We start from the raw sequence: 21,396 nt of genomic DNA on the forward strand, positions 1-21,396 counted from the left end.
TACATTACATATTGCATGTTGTCAGTTGTTTTTTATTTACAATTTATTAATTATCAGACTTCTATTAAGAGGGCACTCCCATAACATACAATACAAACATAGCCTAATGTGGATATCAAAATATAAAATAAATGGCCTTATAAAATATTATATTTTTATACAATAAATACAGTATATCCAACTGGGCTAAATCAATTAAATATTGATTTATTTAAAAAAAACTATATTGTCCGGACCTCTTTGGAAGAAAGTATAAAGACCGGACCTCTTGCCACTTGAATCGAATACCCCTGACCTATACTCTTGGATGGGTGTAGCCTACTAAGGAGTTGTCGTGTAACTTAATGAGTTTAATTTGTCTGGTTGTTCGTGTACATGTATATTTCTCTATGTAGATGTACCCTTTTGTGTTTGAGAGTTTTGCACTTTGGGAACAAAATCGTACATTTCTTTAAGAAAATCTGCTGTGGTGAGGTTGTAGTTATTATAGCTATTATATAAACTGAAACATACTGTGTGGTACTGTAGGCCTGTCACCATTTGGAAAGCTAAGAAAACGTGTTGTATTCCTCTAGGCTCCCATGTCAGTGGGAGATAATAGTCCTGTTTATATTCATAATGCCCCAATTACACAGGTACCCTGATATAAATATTTGCGAGTCCACATTGATAATTCTCTTACATGGCAGGTCCATGTTGACAGCCTGTGCCCTAGGTTACAACAAAGACTGTACTTTTGCGACGGCTAAGACTTTATGGTGTTAGTGACAGAATCATGAAGCTGTTCTATCAGGCTGTCTTGGAGACTGATCAGATATGGTATCCATCTTTGGTATGGAAATCTAACAGTGCAGCTGAATGCTCGGCTTGCACATCCCATACAAACAGCCATGAAGATCATAGATAAGAAAGTCCCTGATTACTTACAAAAGTTGAATGAGGAATCCGTGTTTAGGGAGGCAAATACGATTAAAAATGATATTACACACATCCTGAACTGGGAGTTTGATTTCCTACCATTGGGTAGGAATGCATGTATTCCTGCTGCAATCCGGCTTTTGAATCATATAAGGTATATTCTGAGTATTATGTGTATTGGACAGGATACCCCCCCCCCTTGGGTTGTTCATTGGATAAAATTATGCTTTTAGTCTCTTCTTTTCATACATTTTTTTATGTTATATATTATGTGTCTTATGGGTGATCTTGAGTTTTTGTATGGTGCTGTATGGTGAAGCCCGAGACAAATTTCCCTCTGGGACATTAAACCTTACTTTACCTTACTCTTTTTTTATATTTAGACAATTTAGGCTACGTTTTTAAATATATCTTATTTTTAAAGCTTTAAGTCTGCATATTTTAAAAGATCCCAGTCTGTTACATTGCTTGTGTGGCATAGCTGACTGAATAGAAAGAAAACATTAAGACAATCATAACCACAAATTTTATTCACAATATTTGTGTCCAGCAAAAAAATTCTGTTTGTATTATTTAGCTTTTTTATGTAATGACGCCAATAGATCATAAATAAATTAACTAAGAAAAACAGATACTTTCAGGTTCACTTCGAAAATTGTGTGTTTCATATGAGTTGGATTGTGTTTACATTCCATAGGAGATGAGGGAGGCTGCAGACCGGAAGCAGGCGGTTTTACTTATTTTTCCAGTAGGGAGACGCTGTAAATTATGAACCAACAGAAGAGACCTAATAACAGAAAACTTCATCGTCGTTAGTCACAGTAAAACTTCCTACAAAATGGAGGAATCCATCATCTGTGCCCTTGCTGCTTTGGAAAATCTTACCATGCTGGAGGCTGAGAAGACATTTCTACGAAGGCCTATCATTGACATAAGGAAGGTAAGGATGCTATAAACGAGAAACAGTCAAGCATGACAATTTGCCATTATTATATATAGATTATACATCATCATTGTAGGCCTACTGTATATCTCATCCAACTGTGTGTATTATACATTTTTTCAATTCACAAACACTAAATTGAAGTTGCAATTGCAGATCAACTTTTACCATAGTTAATTTTCACTGGTCCAGATGCACTTCCAGATTAGTTTATTTATTTACTTTTAATTTTGTTACATACAAAATTAAATTTTAGTTTAACAGTTTGATTCGGTTACAAATATTGTCGTTCATCTCCCCCTATTGGACAATTAAGGAACAACAGGACGTAAAACGGCCTGCTCCAGGTCTGCACTCCCCATATAGTTCCACAGGGGCAGAGGCCAGTAAGAGTGACCATGCTGTCGTAGTGTGGTGAAATTTAGAGGAGAAACAAAGAAACTGGGACTAAAACACGCAATTATTTGATGAAATTACAAGCAGCTGGACTCGATGATCTTCTGACTTACATCAGGTGTTCCTGGACACTAAAATTAATTGCACGGAATTGCGTTTCCTAATATTGTAAGCACTAAGCAGTCATTTTGCTTAATGTTTTGCCCCTCACGGGGGTGCGCTCGTGGTGTTCACGTGGTAGAGTGACGACACACCCATACCCTTTAGGATCGCTGTGACGTCACAGGGATCCAGTATTAGAAAAAACGAAACAAATTGGAGTGCTGGAGGAGTGTATTAAGTGCAGAAATACTGTCCAACTCGTTTTTAAATAGTTTACCTCGTGAAGCCAGCACGTTTAACAGTGTAATGAAGTCAGAATGCATGACATAGCATGATAGCTCAATTGAATAAAATGAACACATAACAAAATTCACCAAATCGTTTATTTAATACAATTATTACAAAGTAAAATAATAATACAAATGGATATGAAAAGTACATATTTATATTATATATTTGCCCGTAGGCTATGTAATACACGAATGCGCCACTTTTCTGTTGAAATATTTATAAACACTATGAAATGTTACAAATGTACAACGTACGTAGGCCAATGATAAAAAGAACCTGCTAAAAGTAAAAATGCGTACCATTATGAGTACTAATGCGTACTAATGAGTACCATTAGGCCATGTTGGGCGCATGCGCGGTGCGAAATGTGTACTGGATTGCTCATGACGTCATTACACTGATCTATCGCGACGCTGTTGGTATGGCCAAACGTCCTATTAAATCAATAGGGAGTTATCACATATTAATGATAAAACACTACCAGTTCCCGTTTTTATATCTTAAGTCACAGTCGGGAAATTTCCCGTCTTCATAGATATAGAGGGAGTATATTCATTTTCATTACAGTAGCCAACAGATCAGCAGACTAAGGACACCTCTACATCTCCAAATGTGCTTATTCTGAAATCTCAATTCAGATAAATGCAGGCTGTATATGTTCTTTAAGTCATGAAGCTTTATTTCTAAACATTTATTCACATGTCATTACGACAGTCTGCAATACACTCACCATCTAAACATTGATTTCTATACGTCGCTATTCTGCCCAAAATAAACACAAACATTGGAAAGAAACAGCAGAAGTAACAATCAATTTAAGCACAAACGTGAATCAAAAACGTTTCGCGCGCCTAACAAAATGATAAACTGGTTATTTTAGATCGTCATTTTGACTGCAAGTCAATGGCGCTCTCTGTCAGTTGGGCATACCAAGATGGCGGCGCGATCGCTTCCGGTGGCTTCACCTCCTGCAGTTAGTTTAGCGTTCTAGGCGTAATCCAGTCATTTATATAGATCAGTGGTATCCCCGAATCCCCACTAGCAGCTCAGAACGCATCGTTGACAGGTACTGGCGTGCGCTTCTCAAACAGAGCATTTTACCCTTGCAACGGTGTGCATAAAAAGCACCATTAGGAAGGAAGTCATGAGGTGCCAATGAATCAAAACCTCTGAATTTTTCATAATGACTAATTGGACGAACGTGTCCAGTTGCCAATTCAGCATCACTTTATGCGATGAAGACATCACGGACAGTAACGCAACCGGCGTGGACATTGAGTACCCGGTTCATCTATTCCCAGTCCCTATACTGACCGGCATCACAGTGACGTGTGCTTTCCTATTTCTCGTTGGAATTGCCGGGAACCTGTTGACCATCCTGGTGGTCACCAAATACAAAGACATGCGAACTACCACCAACCTCTACCTCTGCAGCATGGCACTTTCAGATCTGCTTATTTTCTTGTGCATGCCACTGGACCTTTACCGGGTCTGGCGGTACCGACCCTGGAACTTTGGAAACGAGCTGTGCAAACTCTTTCAGTTTGTGAGCGAAAGCTGCACTTACTCCACCATCCTCAACATCACCGCCCTGAGCGTGGAGAGATACTTTGCTATTTGTTTTCCATTCAGGGCGAAAGTCATAGTCACCCGGGGTCGCGTAAAAGGGGTGATTTTATTTCTCTGGACCGTTGCGCTCTGCAGCGCCGGACCCATATTCATTCTGGTCGGGGTCGAGCACGAGAACGGTACCAATCCCTGGGAGACCAATGAGTGTAAAGCCACCGAATACGCCATTCGGTCCGGATTGCTTACAATGATGGTTTGGGTTTCCAGCGTGTTCTTTTTCCTCCCGGTCCTGTGTTTGACGGTGTTATACAGCCTCATAGGCAGAAGACTGTGGAGAAGGAAGGAGAACCCGGTTGGACCCGTTTGTAGTCGGGACAAGAACAACAAACAAACAGTCAAAATGCTGGGTGAGCTTAAAGTCTTAAAAATGCATTTAATTGCTTTTTCAAATATTTTGAAGGACGGATCAGATCGATTCAATTTGAGAGTAAACAAATAAACAAAAGAGGTAAATGACCAAAAAGATGAGGTTTGATCGGGTTCGAAATGGTTTTGAAATAAATATGTTTAATATATTTAGATTTAATGTAGTATACAAGTTTAATATAATAATAGCAATGCTATAATGTATTTATGAAATATATATATGAATTATTTTAATATTACTACTAATAGTAATTATACTAATTTAGGTATGGTGACAATTGAGTGTGTATTTGACCATTTAGGACATACAGTTTCTCCATTCAGAACATTAAGGAACTCATTTTATTAGTCTAAATTTATGATTGTATTATACAATCATAAATTTAGACTAATAATATATATATATATATATATATATATATATATATACCACTCATTGGTATATATAGGCTATATAATACAATCATAAATTTAGACTAATAAAATATATATATATATATATATATATATATATATATATATACCACTCATTGGTATATATAATACAATCATAAATTTAGACTAATAAAATATATATATATATATATATATATACCACTCATTGGTATATATAATACAATCATAAATTTAGACTAATAAAATATATATATATATATATATACCACTCATTGGTATATAGGCCTATATATATATATATATATAATACAATCATAAATTTAGACTAATAAAATGAGTTCCTTAATGTTTTGAATGGAGAAACTGTATGTCCTAAATAGTCAAATACACACTCAATTTGTATACATATATATATAATGTATTTATATGATTGTAATATTAGCTACAACTCACAACTAGTATTCATTCAAAATACATTTTGTCTTTATGAACCTCGCAGAAGTTTTTTAAATGTATCCAAATTTTAAGATTTGCTTATTGCTTCTTATTCATAGTTTTATGAAATTGCATAATGGACAATTTATAATCTCTCTCTCTCTCTCTCTCTCTCTCTCTCTCTCTCTCTCAGCTGTGGTTGTTCTCGCGTTCGTTCTCTGCTGGCTGCCCTTCCACGTGGGTCGTTATCTATTCTCAAAGTCATCCGAGGAAAATTCCCCTTTCATCTCTCAAATCAGCGAATATTGCAACCTGGTGTCGTTCGTGCTGTTTTACCTCAGCGCTGCGATCAACCCCATCCTTTACAACATCATGTCCAAAAAGTACAGGAGCGCGGCATGCAAACTGTTCGGTATGAGGCGCGCTCCCGGACGCTCGGTGCAGAACATCGTGAACGCGGAGAGTTTTTCAGTGTGGAACGAAACGAGCTGGAGCACGTGACACATGATCTGTCAATCATCTCGTACCTTTTTGGAGTATATAAACTGTCTATATAGCCTACTGACTCTAAACAAGACCGATTTTTTTGTCTATCTTTTTTGGGTCAGGCTGAGATGCGCATTTGATGTTCACACATCTAGATACTTAATTGATCCGAGTGAACCTGTATATATAACAACAATTCCAGCTTGTCCCATTAACTCACACTATTGCATTACAATTTTCTCCGTTAAAGTACAAAATACCCCAAATAAAATATAGTATTCTAAGAGAACGTCAGCAAACACAGAACCAGCAGTGTCATAATTCCCTTTACCTTGGTATCCATGCTAAATGTACATATGCACACTACCCCCAAATGCCTTAAACTGCCTATAGTACTGGACGACAGCACACTGTAGAGGTAAGCACTTCAACATTGTACCCTATGAGGGAGAAAATACAATGATGCTGAATTATTCATGTTATTTAAAGCCTGCATTCATTCCTATTATATTCGACAAATGTGTAAATGTCACGAAAAAGTGCACTTAATACAAGTTTGTGAACGCTACTGCCATAGTATAGTCCCATAGTTTAAGCATTCAACATATACTGCTTGTGGTCAATGATATTCGAATTCACATGTAAAGCTGTTCATTTGATTTGCTTGTAAAACACTGAACATCTATGGATGGATGCATTTAGTGACCATCGCATAAATTAACGTTTTTGTAATGAAAATATGTATGTAAGGTATTTGACATATTGTGTCTTTTGGCTTGCAATAAAGCACATTGTTTTCTTTAAATATGTATAATGCATTTATGATTTTATTGTGACACCGCATTTTAAATTAAAATGGTCTTTTGGTTTACAGACTACTAGCAAAACCCAGCTTGCACTTCAATTGTTTCTTTAAATACAGGCATAGAAATATATATGATATATATGAATAAATAAAATGTATATGTATATATTCATATGCAAAATGTGAACACAACAAGAAATTCGATTTGGAAATTTAAAAAAATTTATTGCGTATAAATATATTACATGTATGCTACAGATACATAATCATCTTAAATACAAAGGGTAGTATTTTCAATATCTATACATTTAAAATGATAAGGTAGTTTTTTTAAATATAATGTCTGCGATTATAATTTACATCAATAAATGAGACATAGTTATATTTAAAAAATGGTAACATGGAATGATTTTTTATATGCAAGCACAGAAAACTATATTTAGGCCACTTATGACCTGATGTCCTAGGATCATCTTAAAAACAAGAACAACAAAAAAGCTTAAAATTTCTTCTTTTTTCCGCATTTATAAAACATGGATTCAGGGTCTTGAGTTTAGGTTAAATGGTCTGAAAAAGTAACAAGTATTCTTCAAGTGATTCCACGTCAAGTTTTCTAGCGTCAAGTCACTTCGACTAAATGTAAAAATAAATGGAATGTTTGCCTAAAAAGTCCAACAATGCATATACAATATGTGAGGACTAAAGACGAGAATAAAAAACCTGGTTTAAACTTGGTGAGACACGACAAGGTTACACATCAGATTTTCTGAATACACTATTGGAGCAAACGAAGCTACAAACAAAATATATATCTAAAATAAGACAGGTTAATGGTGTTAAAAATGCTGTTCTATATTTGAGAAAAAACCAAACAAACAAACAAACATTTGTAATAATCCCCAGAATAAAAAGACATGCTACATGAGGAAAAATATTGAATATGACAGTTGATTCTTGTAATAAATAAATGTAGATTGCACTGTGATTTGCATTACAAAGTACAGGAATATAGCATAAATAAATCTAACAAAACTGTTATATCTTATTGGCTCTCAAACTTTGGTTAAGGGCTGAGCTACTGTAGTAAACATGATCGTGTACTCTATGATGTGATCAAAGGTTAATGGAATCATGTGAGCAGCAGATTTGAAATGATTCGTCACAAAAGTTTGGAATAGTGTATTTAAAGGTACAGGCTAACATTACCTGTAATCTGGCCCTCCCAAGTCCCTGAGGTACAAACATTTCAGACTTCACAACATTGTACATTGCTCATTGCAAAGACTCTCATCTGACTCTCTTTGGACTGACAGTTTCTGGTGATTTTTGATGAAGAAGGCCCAAAAAAGATGAATAAAGTAGAATAAAGGGACTTCTAAAGCAAAGGCGTTAGATGTACTTTGAAAGCCGTGTGTACTTTGTTATTGAGATACTGAATAATGCGAGGGACAGAGACAGACTTCAAAACTGATGGTACAACTCACTCATCTTCACTGCAATCTGCACTCCGTTCTGCACAATATGACCTAAAGGCCACTTTTTACAGTTAAAAATACGATTGATACTTAGGAAATAGTTTACAGCATCTTATAACACGAAACAGTACATTTTATCATAACCGACTGGTTAAAGCTGTAACCTACCATATATAAAAACTGTAAAAAAAAGAAGATGAAAAACAATAAGCAAAATCATGTGATTGTTCTTAAAAGTCAGGGGTATAAAAAGGCGTTGCCTGGTCATAGACCAATAATTACTGCGAAAGAGTACTTGCAATAACAGTTTTAAAAACTGTAGCGATCAGACGGAAACATTGAAAACTCAATGTTCCAGACGTCTAAATCAGAAGCTGAAGCAGGAAGGCGATTAACACCGAGAGAAAGACCACGCCGAAAACAATGAGCCCGGAAAACTGTTCGTCTGTGAGGGTTCTGCTTACGGGCGCTTTGGCGACATCGGCCTCCACAGCCAGCGTGGTGTCGGTTCGGCGCAGGGTCAAGTGGGCGGAAGGGCTGAAGGCCCCGCACAGCTCCTGGAGGGTGTCTGCGCAGCGCCTGCACGCATACACCCGCAGCCGGTAGTCTGTGTTCCACTGCAGGCCAAACAACTGGAAGGACGTCTCTTCTCCCTTATAAACCTAAAGGAAAGCCATACATTAATACATTAAGAAACAACACCTGTTACAGGCTCAACTGACAAACTCTCAGATATTCTGTCTGTGGATATATATAAAACACCTCTATGTTCTATATTGTTCATTTTATATACGTTTTAACTCCTATTTGTACGGCATACACGACTTTCCTCAGACCGCACATACGTCTTTAAAACATTTATTTTATTATTTAAGATCATTTCTATCTGTTCTCATTCTAAAAACTGCCTTATTACATTTGATATGGTGTTACAATGTTACTATAGAAAAATACTATGGTAGTACCATAAATATTACACACTTTAAAAATGGTACGGGAATATAATTGCAACAAGTAGTAAAGTAATGGTTTTGAATGGCAAAAGCTTTCTATAGTTAGAAGTCCACAGTTGAAAAATCAACTTTTGGGTTGAAGAAAAAGTCAAATGTCCATGAGCGCTTGTTCACATTTGCAGGTATGTTTACATGTACAGGACAATCTGTATGTTATTCTTAGTCCATGTAGAACAAGCACTTCACAAAACACAAGATGTACTAAATAGAAAGCTTCATAATGCAGTACTGAGAAGTTAAGCAATAATGTCAATGTGCTTTACAATAGAAAGTGCTCCAAAAATCCCCCAAATCAAATTACCCTGCCTTTCATTCATTCACGAACAAAATCAACAATAGGCTATATTTACACAGAATTCGCTTAATGGCACGCGAGAATATCCAGCGTTGTGGGAAAACAAAGTTACAGCGCAAACCGACATTCACAAATAAAAAAATAAGGTTTATAAGCTTTTTTTTCATGCTGCTTTCAGAAGGACCACAGTTTATGTCTCCATGGCAACAAGCCTCTTTTAAACCTCTCCGCTACCGGTAGCTCATAAATTTACTGAGGTCTTGATATTATTGCCATGAAAAAACAATTATGCATCTAAAGTCGTCTTCTCTGTAAAAGCTTTTTGTTATATATATAGGCTTAATTAAAGTCAAAAAGGACAAAAAGAAATTAAAGCAGGGCAAAGTTAATAAAAAAATCATTAAAATGTGGTAGACGGCTAATTGCAATCAATATTTCACACACATCTCTCATCCAACGCAGGTCCAGAAGAACGTCCCGTTTCAGTTTTTTAACATGACATGTTTTACTGAATCAAGATGCAACACGAATATCTTCAAGATTTAATTATATACCGTACATCTTGTAAAGTGCTCTAAAATAACATAAACGTTATCGTCTGTTGTTTATAAAACAAGACGTTTTGTTCTGCTTCGATAAAATGAAATGGTTCATAAATGTTTTCTGATGGATGGATGTGGCTTTTAGACATTTGCCATGTTGCCACATGCAAGGCGCTGAGGACAGACAGACACGTGTTTTCCTGTTCTAATAAATCCAAACATTATTTCAAATTCAGGAAACTTTCATTTGGTTTAGCCCCCACGAGAGCGGCGTACCAGAAACAATTTGAAAACAATAATCAACTTCACGTCTGAATAGAGACTAATCGCGATGATCACGTGTTCTCTTCTCTGTGTCCCTTTTTGAAGAACGCTGTGAGCTCTGAAAGCACACAACTTCATTCACATGTTAACTGTGATGACTCAAGGCAGATATAACAGAATCAAGACCGAATGACGCGAATAGCTCCAACCCTTTTCCGTTTACAATGAATTTAATCATCGACGGTATCTCTGCAGTCATTGTGCCCGTATTTTAATCTAATGGAAAATGAAAGTCCTTCTAGCATGAAATAGAAAATCAGTGTAAAAATGACAAGTGGCTTTACAAAATATTCTCACTTTACTACTTTTAATAATTTGATCCAATGATTCAATCATTTCTTTTACTCTTGTTAACATTTTTTTCTTTTTATAAAGAATTTTAATTCCTTCACCTATCATCGGCAACAGTCACCGCAGAAAGAAATTCAAGCTGTTCCTTTGGGTTTCAAATACATGTTGTTGGCAAAGTTGACCTATGATTTCGCATTTAGGTCTGTACAGAATGAAACCGGTTCATAGAGGACATTAAAAGTTCTTACCTGTTTGTTTTCTGATTCTCTGCCACCCAGCACCTGTAGCACATAGCTGATTCTGTCACCTCTCATTGGTTGAATGCTCTCCCATGTGACCTCGCAGGCATTTCCTTCTAACTGCATGACTCTTGGCGCTGAGAGAACAAACCAAACCCCATCACGAAAAATTGACATTAGCCGCCTTGAACTCAATTTGCCTTTTTCATACAGACCGGGTACCTTTCAGTGTTGGCGGCAGAGATTTGGTGGTGCTGAAGTGGTACGTTTCGGAAAACGATCCTTCGCCTGCCTTGCTCACGGCCTGGATCCGGAAACTGTACCGGCTCGATTCGCTCAGTCTCTGCAGCTTAAAAGTGTGACTCGGACCTCTGTAAACCACGACGAACCTAACAAAGACAAAGCTTCTTGTTTAAGGGCGTTATAAACAGAACATCAGTACTGTGTAGATTGAGACGCTTGTAGGAATGACTCCTAATTCTCATCGCAATTATTCATCAAGTCTAACGTTCATTTATTTATTCTTGATGCATAGAATACATTTTTATCTATTTCAGTAATAAAACACATTTTCTGCCTGTCCATATGTTTTCCAGTGATGTCACTTCCTCTAACAAGAAACTGTCATGCTTCTGTCAGAAATGTGTAAATCCAACAGTAGAGAAATGTTAATCTGTTATTGCAATATTGCAGTGAATTTCTCATTAACTTTTATATATGATGAAAATCTATATAATTTCTATTTTTACATATGCCGTGTGGGATCTAGTTTGAGATTAGTACATTGAGTTAAAGATGGCTTTAAAAGATGGTTTTGAGTGCAAGAGAAAAAATACCCGTGATGACTAACCATCAGATGATGGAACACTAACAATTACATCTCTTTAATAAAACGCATCAAGGCAGAAACCAGAGCAAGTTTTATCATCAAACCTTGATTAATCTTTATTCCTAATTCCAGACTCCACTGCATAGATGGCTTACATTTTCCCGAAGTGGAACGGTGGCTGAAAGCTCCGAACAGGCCTTCATTTGCTTCTAAATAAGCCATCGGTGGGTCGGTGCCGAGCGCCTCTCAGAAAACATTAAGCTAGGTGGTCTTGATAACCCTGACTCTCTTAATCTAATTCCGAACAGCGCTTTGAGATCGAGTCTTCTCATTAGTCAACTCCACCTTAATGGACCCACGAACACAAAATGTGCTTTTCAGATCATCCACTTACATCAGAGAGAAGAACCAGCCTTACGGGTCCGTGGGGAACAAATTACAGCGGGATATCGAGCATACACATACACAGAAAGATGCTTTGCAATGGCATAAAATGTATATTTCAGAGGAAAACATTTACATAATTGAATTGAAACGGTTATCAAATGGATGGATTATTTTTAACACGGTTACGGTTTTCAAGTTTACTGCAGTAAAATACGTTTCTGGCCATAACAAAATGCATCCGAATACTGAAAGTGTTGCATGATGTGACGAAACAGGATGCAAAAGGAAATGACATTATTGCATCGACTTTGATTTAACTGGTGACATAATATACATTTAGGCATTAGGCAGACGCTTTTATCCAAAGCATTGCATGACCCTATACATTTTACGTAGGTATCTGCAATCCCCTGGGATCGAACCCACAACCTTGCGTTGTTAACGCAATACTCTTACCACTTAGCTACAGTTTTACACAATAAAAGTCCCTTCAATGCTAACCTCTGATTCTTGTCCTCCATCTGCAGGACGTATGTCGTGTCATCTGTGAGAGGACTTTTGCTACCGAAACCCCAGCGTAACTTCAGACTCTGAGGTCCCACTGCTGCACACTCCAGCCGGGGGGGAGATGGAGGCAGGGGTCTGGTCCTCACAGTAAGAGGGTGACTGAAGGGCCCGGTACCCATTTCATTTTCCGCTCGAATCTGCAAGCTAAAGAAAACAGTTCGTCAATTCTACAAAACAATAGCAGGACTGAATTAAAGCCAGGGTGCGGAAACGATAACAGTAGCTGTTCTAGATAAGATGGAAATTCCTGCAGCTGTGCCCACCGCAGCCCTCATCTGTTCAATTCTCTCTCCCGTATGTTCTTCATCTGCCAATCCTAGTTAAACCCTGCGACCTTTTGAGTTGTATTGTGACCTTTTTAAAGGAGTTCCTGTATCTAGAGAAAAACAATCGTCTCCGGCTAAGGGGTCAGTCTTGCATTCGAATGAGGATTTCTGTGTAGTTCTGATAGTCAGAAGTCCAATTATTTCAAGTGCACATGAACAGAAAATCATTTTGAAATTGGTTTAGAAGTGCTTCGAAAGAGGGGAAACCAATTAGGACAGTCTGTGTTATCAGTGAAGAGACGGACATTAAGATTCTTCAAAAACTGCCATAATGTGAAATTGTTTGGTTGTCCAAATGAAAACTAAACTTTTAATGTGAATTACTTTCTTAAAAAATATTTAGCCGAATGTTGCAAAAAATTTACTTTATACCGCACATCCTTCGATACAACTCAACTAATGGAAAATATTGGTGGCAGGCATCTAAATATTGTTATGAACACTCAATTACACAGCCAATGGAATTTCTATAAAAGCTTATTTACCAGACCCAGACAGCTTTTTTGTTCGAATTCTATCAAAGCAGGACATGCATAACAAAATGATGTGCACAAATCCTTTTCAGAGAACTTGATTCTTAAGAAATATTGGATGAACTCAGGCACTTAAATGTGACCATGTGAACACAATGGACGAACACGAGACTCCAAAATGATTCTGTATGTAATTTCCAAGTCAATGCATTAGATTAAATACTTTTACAGAGAGGAGCTATATGTACTATTGGTCTTTTATGACATATCTCTTATTGCTCCCTAAACTCACCCGTCTGCTAAATGACTAAATGTAATGTAAATGTAAAATGTTTGTGCAATCTAACATTGTTTTGAATTATAAATGGACGAATGTGGAACATGTTCTTAGTTATTGTGGTTATTCTACTTGGACACCTGTCAGTTAAAAAGAACCGACTTAAGGTGATAACATTTATGAATCGCTCTGTAAAGCGGTTTATGTGTTTAGGGCTACTGTAGAAAAAACATGGAGTGTTCCTTGCAAGAGAACCCACGGTGTATGTAGATAGAAACGGCTCATTCCAAGTCGATAAAAACATAACGCTTCATTATGTAAGGTCTTTATACACCTCTGAAGATATACTTATGTATATTATATTGCATTTCTGTCAATAGATCCTCCAGAAAAACAACACACTAGACCTTTCACATATCGACCAGTTGGTTAAAAGTAATTAGAAAAATGGCAAATAAATCAATATAGAAAAGAGTTACAGTACTTTTTCAGACAACAATATTATTGAAAAAAACTTTAATGCTACATGCTTAATAAGCACTATGGTATATAAATATGACAACTATTCATTATAATTCTACATATCAAAATACCATCACTGTACCAGGAAAAAGAAAGTGAGCATAATAATTGTAACAAATGTACACCTACATCCTAATAACACCCAAGTAAAGCAGATACAGCATTTACCCAGAATGCTGAAATTGTCTGAACACAGCTTGAGTTTGGAGTCCATTTGTAGAACTAATGATACTGACACTCCGCAGCCTGCCCGTCGCACTCCTCGCATATTACAGGGACCGAAATAATGGGAAAATAAGGTCCCCGGTCATTGCTAATGCACAAACACTGACCTCCACCGCAGTGCCGGAGATGGAGCGGAGAGAAGGAAGACGACAAATGTGTTACACTAGACTTGTTTTCCATTCATATGAATGCAGGACACTAGAAACGCAAGCTGGATAAAGTTTGAAGTTTAACATCACATCATGCGTGCATCACCTGTATTCGCTGTCCGGAGGCAGATCTCTGATAACGTAACACGTTGCGTTTCTGACGGTGATGATGTTGTCTTCAATGGAGATGTTGTAGGAAATGATGTCGGCACCATTACAGCACGGCTCATCCCAGGTGAGTGCCAGACAGGTGGACGGGAAGAAGGACTCGCTGTCGGCTGTGGATGGAGGGTGGTCCAGAAGCACAACTCCAGATACTGCATCAGGTACCGCTGCAGGGGTTCGACAGGTCACAAGCTCGGTGTAGGGGCCCGCCCCTGCATGATTCACTGCCTGACAATCAGATTAGAAGTAGAGTCAATATAAATATGTAGAATAAGATAACAAGTGTGAGGGTCACTGTGCCGCAAAAGTGACTCAAATTCCCTTGAATGTTTGTTTCGCTGTATGTCAATCTTGAATTGTTTCATTCAGAACTAAGACACTGGACTGGAATGACCACAATACATGCCGACCAAAGGCAAGTCTCAAAAATTCTTATTTATTTATTGATTTATTTCTTGTCCTGTTGGTTGTATTTTGTTATAATGTTTGTGTAGTGTTAAAAACGTCTTTCGAAATGGTCTACAAGGGGTAGATAGTTCACTGTACTGAATATCAGAATGGCTGTGCTTAGTTATGCTGCAGGTGCCAGGATATTCATATTGTACGGTCATGCTGCATGCATATGAATAAAAGCATACGTTCAAAATACTTCACGCTTTTTTAACTGACAAAACAAACTAAAGAAAATGTTTCATGAGTTAAAATGTTTTAGCTTTTAATGATGCAAATGATGGAAATAGGTTGTATTTATTCAAATATGAATAGAACATGATTTAGTTATTATTATCTAGCTGATCCTCTTTTGCAATATTTTATAGACGTTCTCCAGGGCCTTGACTCCACACAATCTAAGCATGTTGTGTTGTTTTTTAGCAAAGCTTTTGTTTTTATCTTCTCAAAGCTGAGCTGCGTTGTACACTTCAAGCACAACTACGCAGCACGCAACGAGATACCGTAAACAACATCTCATAATATAATACAAAAAAACGAAGACGTCAATACTTGCGAAGTCTTCACTTAGAAAGTGTCATGTGATAAAATCATGAAGTACCTGCAGTCTGCAGCAGTATTCTGTCGATGCGTCCAGGTTGGAGATGTGGAAGTCCGTTTCCGTTCCACTGTAGAGCAGCTCAAGAGATTCTGAATCACGTCCCCAGTCCATCCGGTACTCAGAAATGTCTATCCCAGAACTCTCTTTGCTCTAGGAAATGGAAATTAAAGCAGGTGTTACACTCCAGACACTAAACAAACACGTGTTCACCAGCCATACATGACTAATTATGTGGTAGACACGGTTTCATTAGGGAAAGCACGTGAAGCCAGCACTTGCAACACCGAATGACTCGCATCCTCTTAACCAAACAGAATGTGAATACAAATACCTTTTATTTTTTGACACACAACAAGGATTACAAATCAATTCCATTATCAATGTGAAAAGAAACTAGGACTCCCTTAGCTCTGAAAAAGGGTTTTCGCAAAGACCAGAAAAAACAATTTTCCTCCAAAAAATCCTATAATTGCTAGAGAAATGGGTTTCGCCGGCTCAAAATGGGCTTTTAGTGGAGCAATCTTCATCTTTCTGGGTGAATGATGAAGATAATTCAATGGTACTCTCAATGCATGTTGGATAAAGTTTACCTGCCTGCCTTTAGTCTATTCTTGTAATACAAAACATTTTTATGTGCGCACAACGGATTACTCGCTCCTTGTGAAAGAGCATCATTTGGACAATTTTATAAAATGACAGTATTATTCACAATTTATCTACCCGCCTGTGGTAGGAATTCCAACCCAACTCACCTCCCAGGTCACGACAGCACAGGAATGTGATATCACGTTGATTTTAGGGGGGCTGCATTGGCCTGGGGGGCCAGCTGCAGTGCTTATTTCCACGGATTCAGAGTAGGGTCCAAACTGGAAGAGATAGAGATATTGGCTTTGAGTTTCAGGGTTTGAGTAATGGATGCACTGGGTTTTGTCATAAGGAATCTGTTATTTCTGTGGCAGGTAAAGCCGTATACGGTGTTTGGCAGCCATCCATCTCCTGTGACGGCTGCATCAGATTTTTAATAGTTTTAATCAGTTTACTGCCCCTGAGGAGCTGTCGAGGGTTTGTTGTATAACGTAAGGTTAGTGCGACATACTATGTCAATGGGAGAGCTGTATTTTTATCTCAATGAGTCAGAATGGAGCTCATTTCTTTCTGACTGAATGTTTATTCAAACAAATTAGAAAAAAATAATCAGAGCCGAAAGATATATATGTCGAAAGGACGAAGCAAAATATTGTTTGTTGTTCAATTCAATTGTTAAAATTAAAAGTTAAGTAATTACTACTACAAAAGAGCCATACAGTATACATTTGTCAATAGTACATAATAAATTGTTATTTCAAATAAATGTAAAATATAAAACATTGGCATTTAAATTTACACATTTGGCAGACGCTTTTATGCAAAGCGACTTACATTGCATTTTACTACACATTTATTTTTTATTATGTGCAATCTCTGGGATCGAACCCATGACCTTGGCATTGCTATCGAACTCGAAATACTGAGCCACAGAAAAGCTCTTGAAAGAAACGCAGCACTTTGAGATAAACTGGTTGCATTAGAAATACTAAACGTATTGAAACGAGCTTGTAAATTTTGACTAGTTAAATGTTTGTAAAACCCACAGACAAACATTTTCTCCTATTTCCCTCTTAAGAAATTATGGGATGAGAGAGAGAGAAACAGTAGCCGAGCCGGGACTAAAACTCAGGTCACCCGAAGTGCTTCTGCACAACATGTCGGCGCACAGTCCACTGGACCACTGGTGCCCGAAGCCCACAGACAAACAAGAAAATCACGGCGGTATGAGGTTTCAGTCCAATATCTTCGCTTTCATTAAAACTAGATTATGCATGTAGTTTGACCTACCCCGGCATTATTGGCAGCACGAACTTGGAACATGTAGGTGGTGCCAGGAAGCAAGTTACCCACAGTGCACTCTGTTTCAGATCCATGGTACACCTCCACAGGCTCTGAGCCCTCCTCCATTGCACACATCTTCAAGCTAAACTCAACACTTTCACCACAAACAGAACCATCTGGAGGAAAGAAGGGCGTGTTGAATGAGAAAAGAGGGGAGAGCATTCATTTTTTAAATCCAAGCCAATACACGAAGCATTACATCACACACTGGTGTGTGATATTACATCATTTTGCTGACTTTTCGTGTACGTCTGGCGCCAACCTCTCAAACCTTAAAGGGTCTCAACTCTACATACAACCCTATGCTTTACTTGCTGCGGAAAGGAAGCGGATCAATTGCAGTGATGGAGAACATGCAGTGAAGATCACGTCTGCTGCGAGTCAGTGTGGACGGCTGAAATCAGCACTGCTATTTCAGTTATTTATAGACGGTATTCTGTCCCACCTTCGCTCAAAAACAGTGAGTCAGTACTATAATTGTTGACAAACAACTGCCTACTTCTACTCTATAACAGACTAATAATGGTGATGTAACATGTAAATGCAACAAATTCATGGTCTAGGTGCGCGTAACATTTGTTCCTGTACTTTGGGGAAAGTTCTTTATATTGAACATCCTTCTCTGCTCTTTTCAGAGAACATACTATAACATGAATCGCTTATGCACAAGAGATACGAGAGGAGAAAGACACTGTATAAAAAACAAACTTACCCCATTGCAAATGAAGCTCCTTGTGTTTAACGTTTCCCACAATTCTTGGGGGCTGACATTGGCCAGGGGGCGGGTTCAGAGTGCACAAGGTCAAGTTATCAGCGCACTGCAGAATCAACACAATAAATGATCAATACATATGCCAGTCCTTCTGAGAGTTCATAGACGGTTTCAGAGGCAACAACAAACAAACGTTATGCGGTCCAGACTTCCAATAGACCTCAATCAATAATCAATAACCGTTGACTAGTTGTAATTTCATTTAATACAATTAATATACAATTTGATATGAATGTAAATTAATATGAATATATATTACGTATAAAATAAATTGTCCGATGAAAACCAAACCATCCGATGAAACCATCTAAAATAGGAATCAGTTATTTCCCACAATTCTTGGGTCATACCTCACTTTGGCCACCCGCAGTGACGCAGCTGAGTCTTAGCGAGTAAGGTGTCGACGGTATTAGATCTTCACACAAATGTTTCCTCTCTGCTCCTCTATAGACAGTCGACCACCGCCTTTCTGCAACACACAAACACTCAAAATAATCACAAATATATTTGTTTGGGAAACCTGTCAGATTACTTTTTACTAATATTAACAATGTACATTTATATGATATAAATGCATTTATTTAACCATTCAATTGATATCAAATATTTTTTCGTACCAATAACATTTATTTATATATATATATTTTTTTTTTTTGCAAAAACTACAATGTTAAATTAGTGAAATGTTGCGTTTGACCAAAAAAATGGGAATGATAAAAAATATTTTGAGGTTCTAATATTATTAAAATTGTCATTAAATTAGCCGTTATATGACACGTTATATGAAAACCCTAATACCTTCAGAATCCCCTTCTGACATCTCCAAGACGTATGTCAAATCCCCAGATCCACCGTCGTCTTGTGGAGGTTCTGATTAAATATTTAAGTTAGTCAAGATTATACGCAACTAACAAATGGGCATTAACCGCAATGATGTCCTGTCGAACATGTATAATGGGGATGTTTCCTACCCCATGTTACACAGAAGCTGTGATGCGTGACCGTGTTTACGGCAGGATTCAGTGGGCATCCGGGTCTGTCCGGGGTCGTCTTGCACACGAGCAAAGAGCTCGGTGAACTCATCCACTCGCCGCTACATGTGATGAGCTGTGGGGGGCAACAGACATGAGCAAAATTCAGATCACGCAAATGGGAGGTCTTACAATGGCTAGGTTTAAAATGGCATACAATACTGCAATACGGATTCTGCGGGATAAGCAAAAACGCAATAACACAATGACTAACAAAATACTAGTTCTTCAAAAATAATAAACAAGGTATTTTCTCAGTTATATATATATTCACACAAATTTGAATACAAATGGAAAATTACTGCATTTCTATGATGACTAAACTAAACATACGCGATGAGCCGTTTCACTATTTAAAAAAACGTGCAGGCATTTTACAGTATATGCTGCACCACTTCCGGTAAACTAGTATGCCACCTGTTAAAGGTCACAATAACCTCAGACGACATTAATGACGTATTAAGATTCAGAAGACGGTTTAATTTAGCGATAGACAATCTGAGGATGCGTCTTAAGAAGTGACGTTTTAATCCTCTCCGAAATGAAATGGTCTTTCTCTCCTGATAATGCTAATCCAATGTTCTCCGTCTTCACAGTTTAAACTAAAAGGCTTTAACACGCATCACCGTGGGAAATCGATTCACTTCTTCCAACAGCTGCAGGATTGGCGAAACATCTCCCGGTTAAAAAAAGAGCTGACAGAGATTCGATTAACACTAATGGTGTCATTAACAAGGAAGAAAGTGATGTAGTGAGCTGGCTGGGGAATAGGATTTTGTCTAGATGATTATTCAAGCACCAACGTGCTTTCTGGTTTTGTGCACATGCATATTGTTGTGTTTTTACAGGAAGTGATGCTTGAATGTAAAACAAACTGTGTAAATCTGTGCTGGTGAACTCATCACTTACCCTGAATCTGTATTGTGAGTTTCTTCTTAGTGATTCCACCTTACGGGTCAACTCCAAACCGCTGTACACCGCGTAAAACTCCAGTCCCTGACAAACCACATGAGCATTTAGTAAAGAACTGGAGTATAGTCGCCAGTTATATCCTGTTTTACTACGAAAGCTTTCAAAATACTTTTTTTTCCCTACTATGGTACTCAATGGCGGCCAAGAAATGTTTGGTTACAAGCACTCCTCCAAATATCTTTCTTTGTGTTCATCAGAACAAAGACATTTACACAGATTAGGAACAACTCGAGGGTGAGGAAATTAAGACGGAATTGTTTTTTTTCAATTTGGGTGAACTGTGCCTTTAAGATGCATTGCAGATGCAAACAAAAGATGCAAATTGAGGAAAATGTATGCCTTGCATTATTTTTATTTCAATAGACATTGTGATAATATTCCGATTGTGAATTATGTTGGCCATGATAACCAAGTAGTAAAATCTGACATTGTGACAGCCGTAGACCGTCCTACCACACACGATTGAATCTAAAAGCAACTAGCATTTTGGACCAATTATGTCTTCACACAGCAGTTAGTCAAGAACACATTTCCTCTGAAAACACTTCAATTGTGGGAATATAAAAACCTTGGTGTCATCTTGCATCTCCAAGGTGTACGTGACCACCTCCTCAGGGCTGCAGCTGTTTGGTCGGGTCCACTCCACCGTAACCCACGACGGACCAGCCAGTACCAGCAGCGGAGGTAGGGACGTCTGTAGGAGACTTCCTGTGGTGTAGAAAACCACTTCTGTGCTGAATCCACTGCGGAAACGATTAAATGATAATTTCTTATA

The 21,396-nt window shown here is 37.8% G+C and overlaps 2 protein-coding genes across 2 annotated transcripts in view; one reads left to right on the top strand and one right to left on the bottom strand.

Annotated features, from left to right (window-relative positions):
* Positions 1-3,833: 3,833 nt before the first annotated feature.
* ghsrb (growth hormone secretagogue receptor b) lies at positions 3,834-6,255 on the top strand (the record flags this gene model as incomplete). Its single annotated transcript, XM_079447813.1, has 2 exons — positions 3,834-4,626; positions 5,670-6,255. 2 exons carry the CDS (start codon positions 3,834-3,836, stop codon positions 5,975-5,977), a joined length of 1,101 nt encoding a protein of 366 aa, XP_079303939.1. The 3' UTR covers positions 5,978-6,255.
* Positions 6,256-6,968: 713 nt separating this feature from the next.
* fndc3bb (fibronectin type III domain containing 3Bb) overlaps positions 6,969-21,396 on the bottom strand; it is a 47,405-nt gene continuing 32,977 nt past the window's right edge. The window contains exons 13-26 of the mRNA XM_079447786.1: positions 21,190-21,364; positions 20,559-20,645; positions 19,590-19,725; positions 19,417-19,488; positions 18,969-19,087; positions 18,559-18,664; positions 17,793-17,962; positions 16,670-16,783; positions 15,918-16,067; positions 14,808-15,094; positions 12,664-12,873; positions 11,169-11,335; positions 10,956-11,083; positions 6,969-8,904 (exon numbers count right to left, since the gene is read on the bottom strand). Coding sequence (XP_079303912.1) covers positions 8,605-8,904; positions 10,956-11,083; positions 11,169-11,335; positions 12,664-12,873; positions 14,808-15,094; positions 15,918-16,067; positions 16,670-16,783; positions 17,793-17,962; positions 18,559-18,664; positions 18,969-19,087; positions 19,417-19,488; positions 19,590-19,725; positions 20,559-20,645; positions 21,190-21,364 — 2,221 coding nt within the window. The 3' untranslated portion in view covers positions 6,969-8,604. The remainder of the gene's footprint in view (positions 8,905-10,955; positions 11,084-11,168; positions 11,336-12,663; positions 12,874-14,807; positions 15,095-15,917; positions 16,068-16,669; positions 16,784-17,792; positions 17,963-18,558; positions 18,665-18,968; positions 19,088-19,416; positions 19,489-19,589; positions 19,726-20,558; positions 20,646-21,189; positions 21,365-21,396) is intronic.

The sequence above is a fragment of the Barbatula barbatula genome (assembly GCF_947034865.1).
Source record: "Barbatula barbatula genome assembly, chromosome: 23".
NCBI lineage: Eukaryota > Metazoa > Chordata > Actinopteri > Cypriniformes > Nemacheilidae > Barbatula > Barbatula barbatula.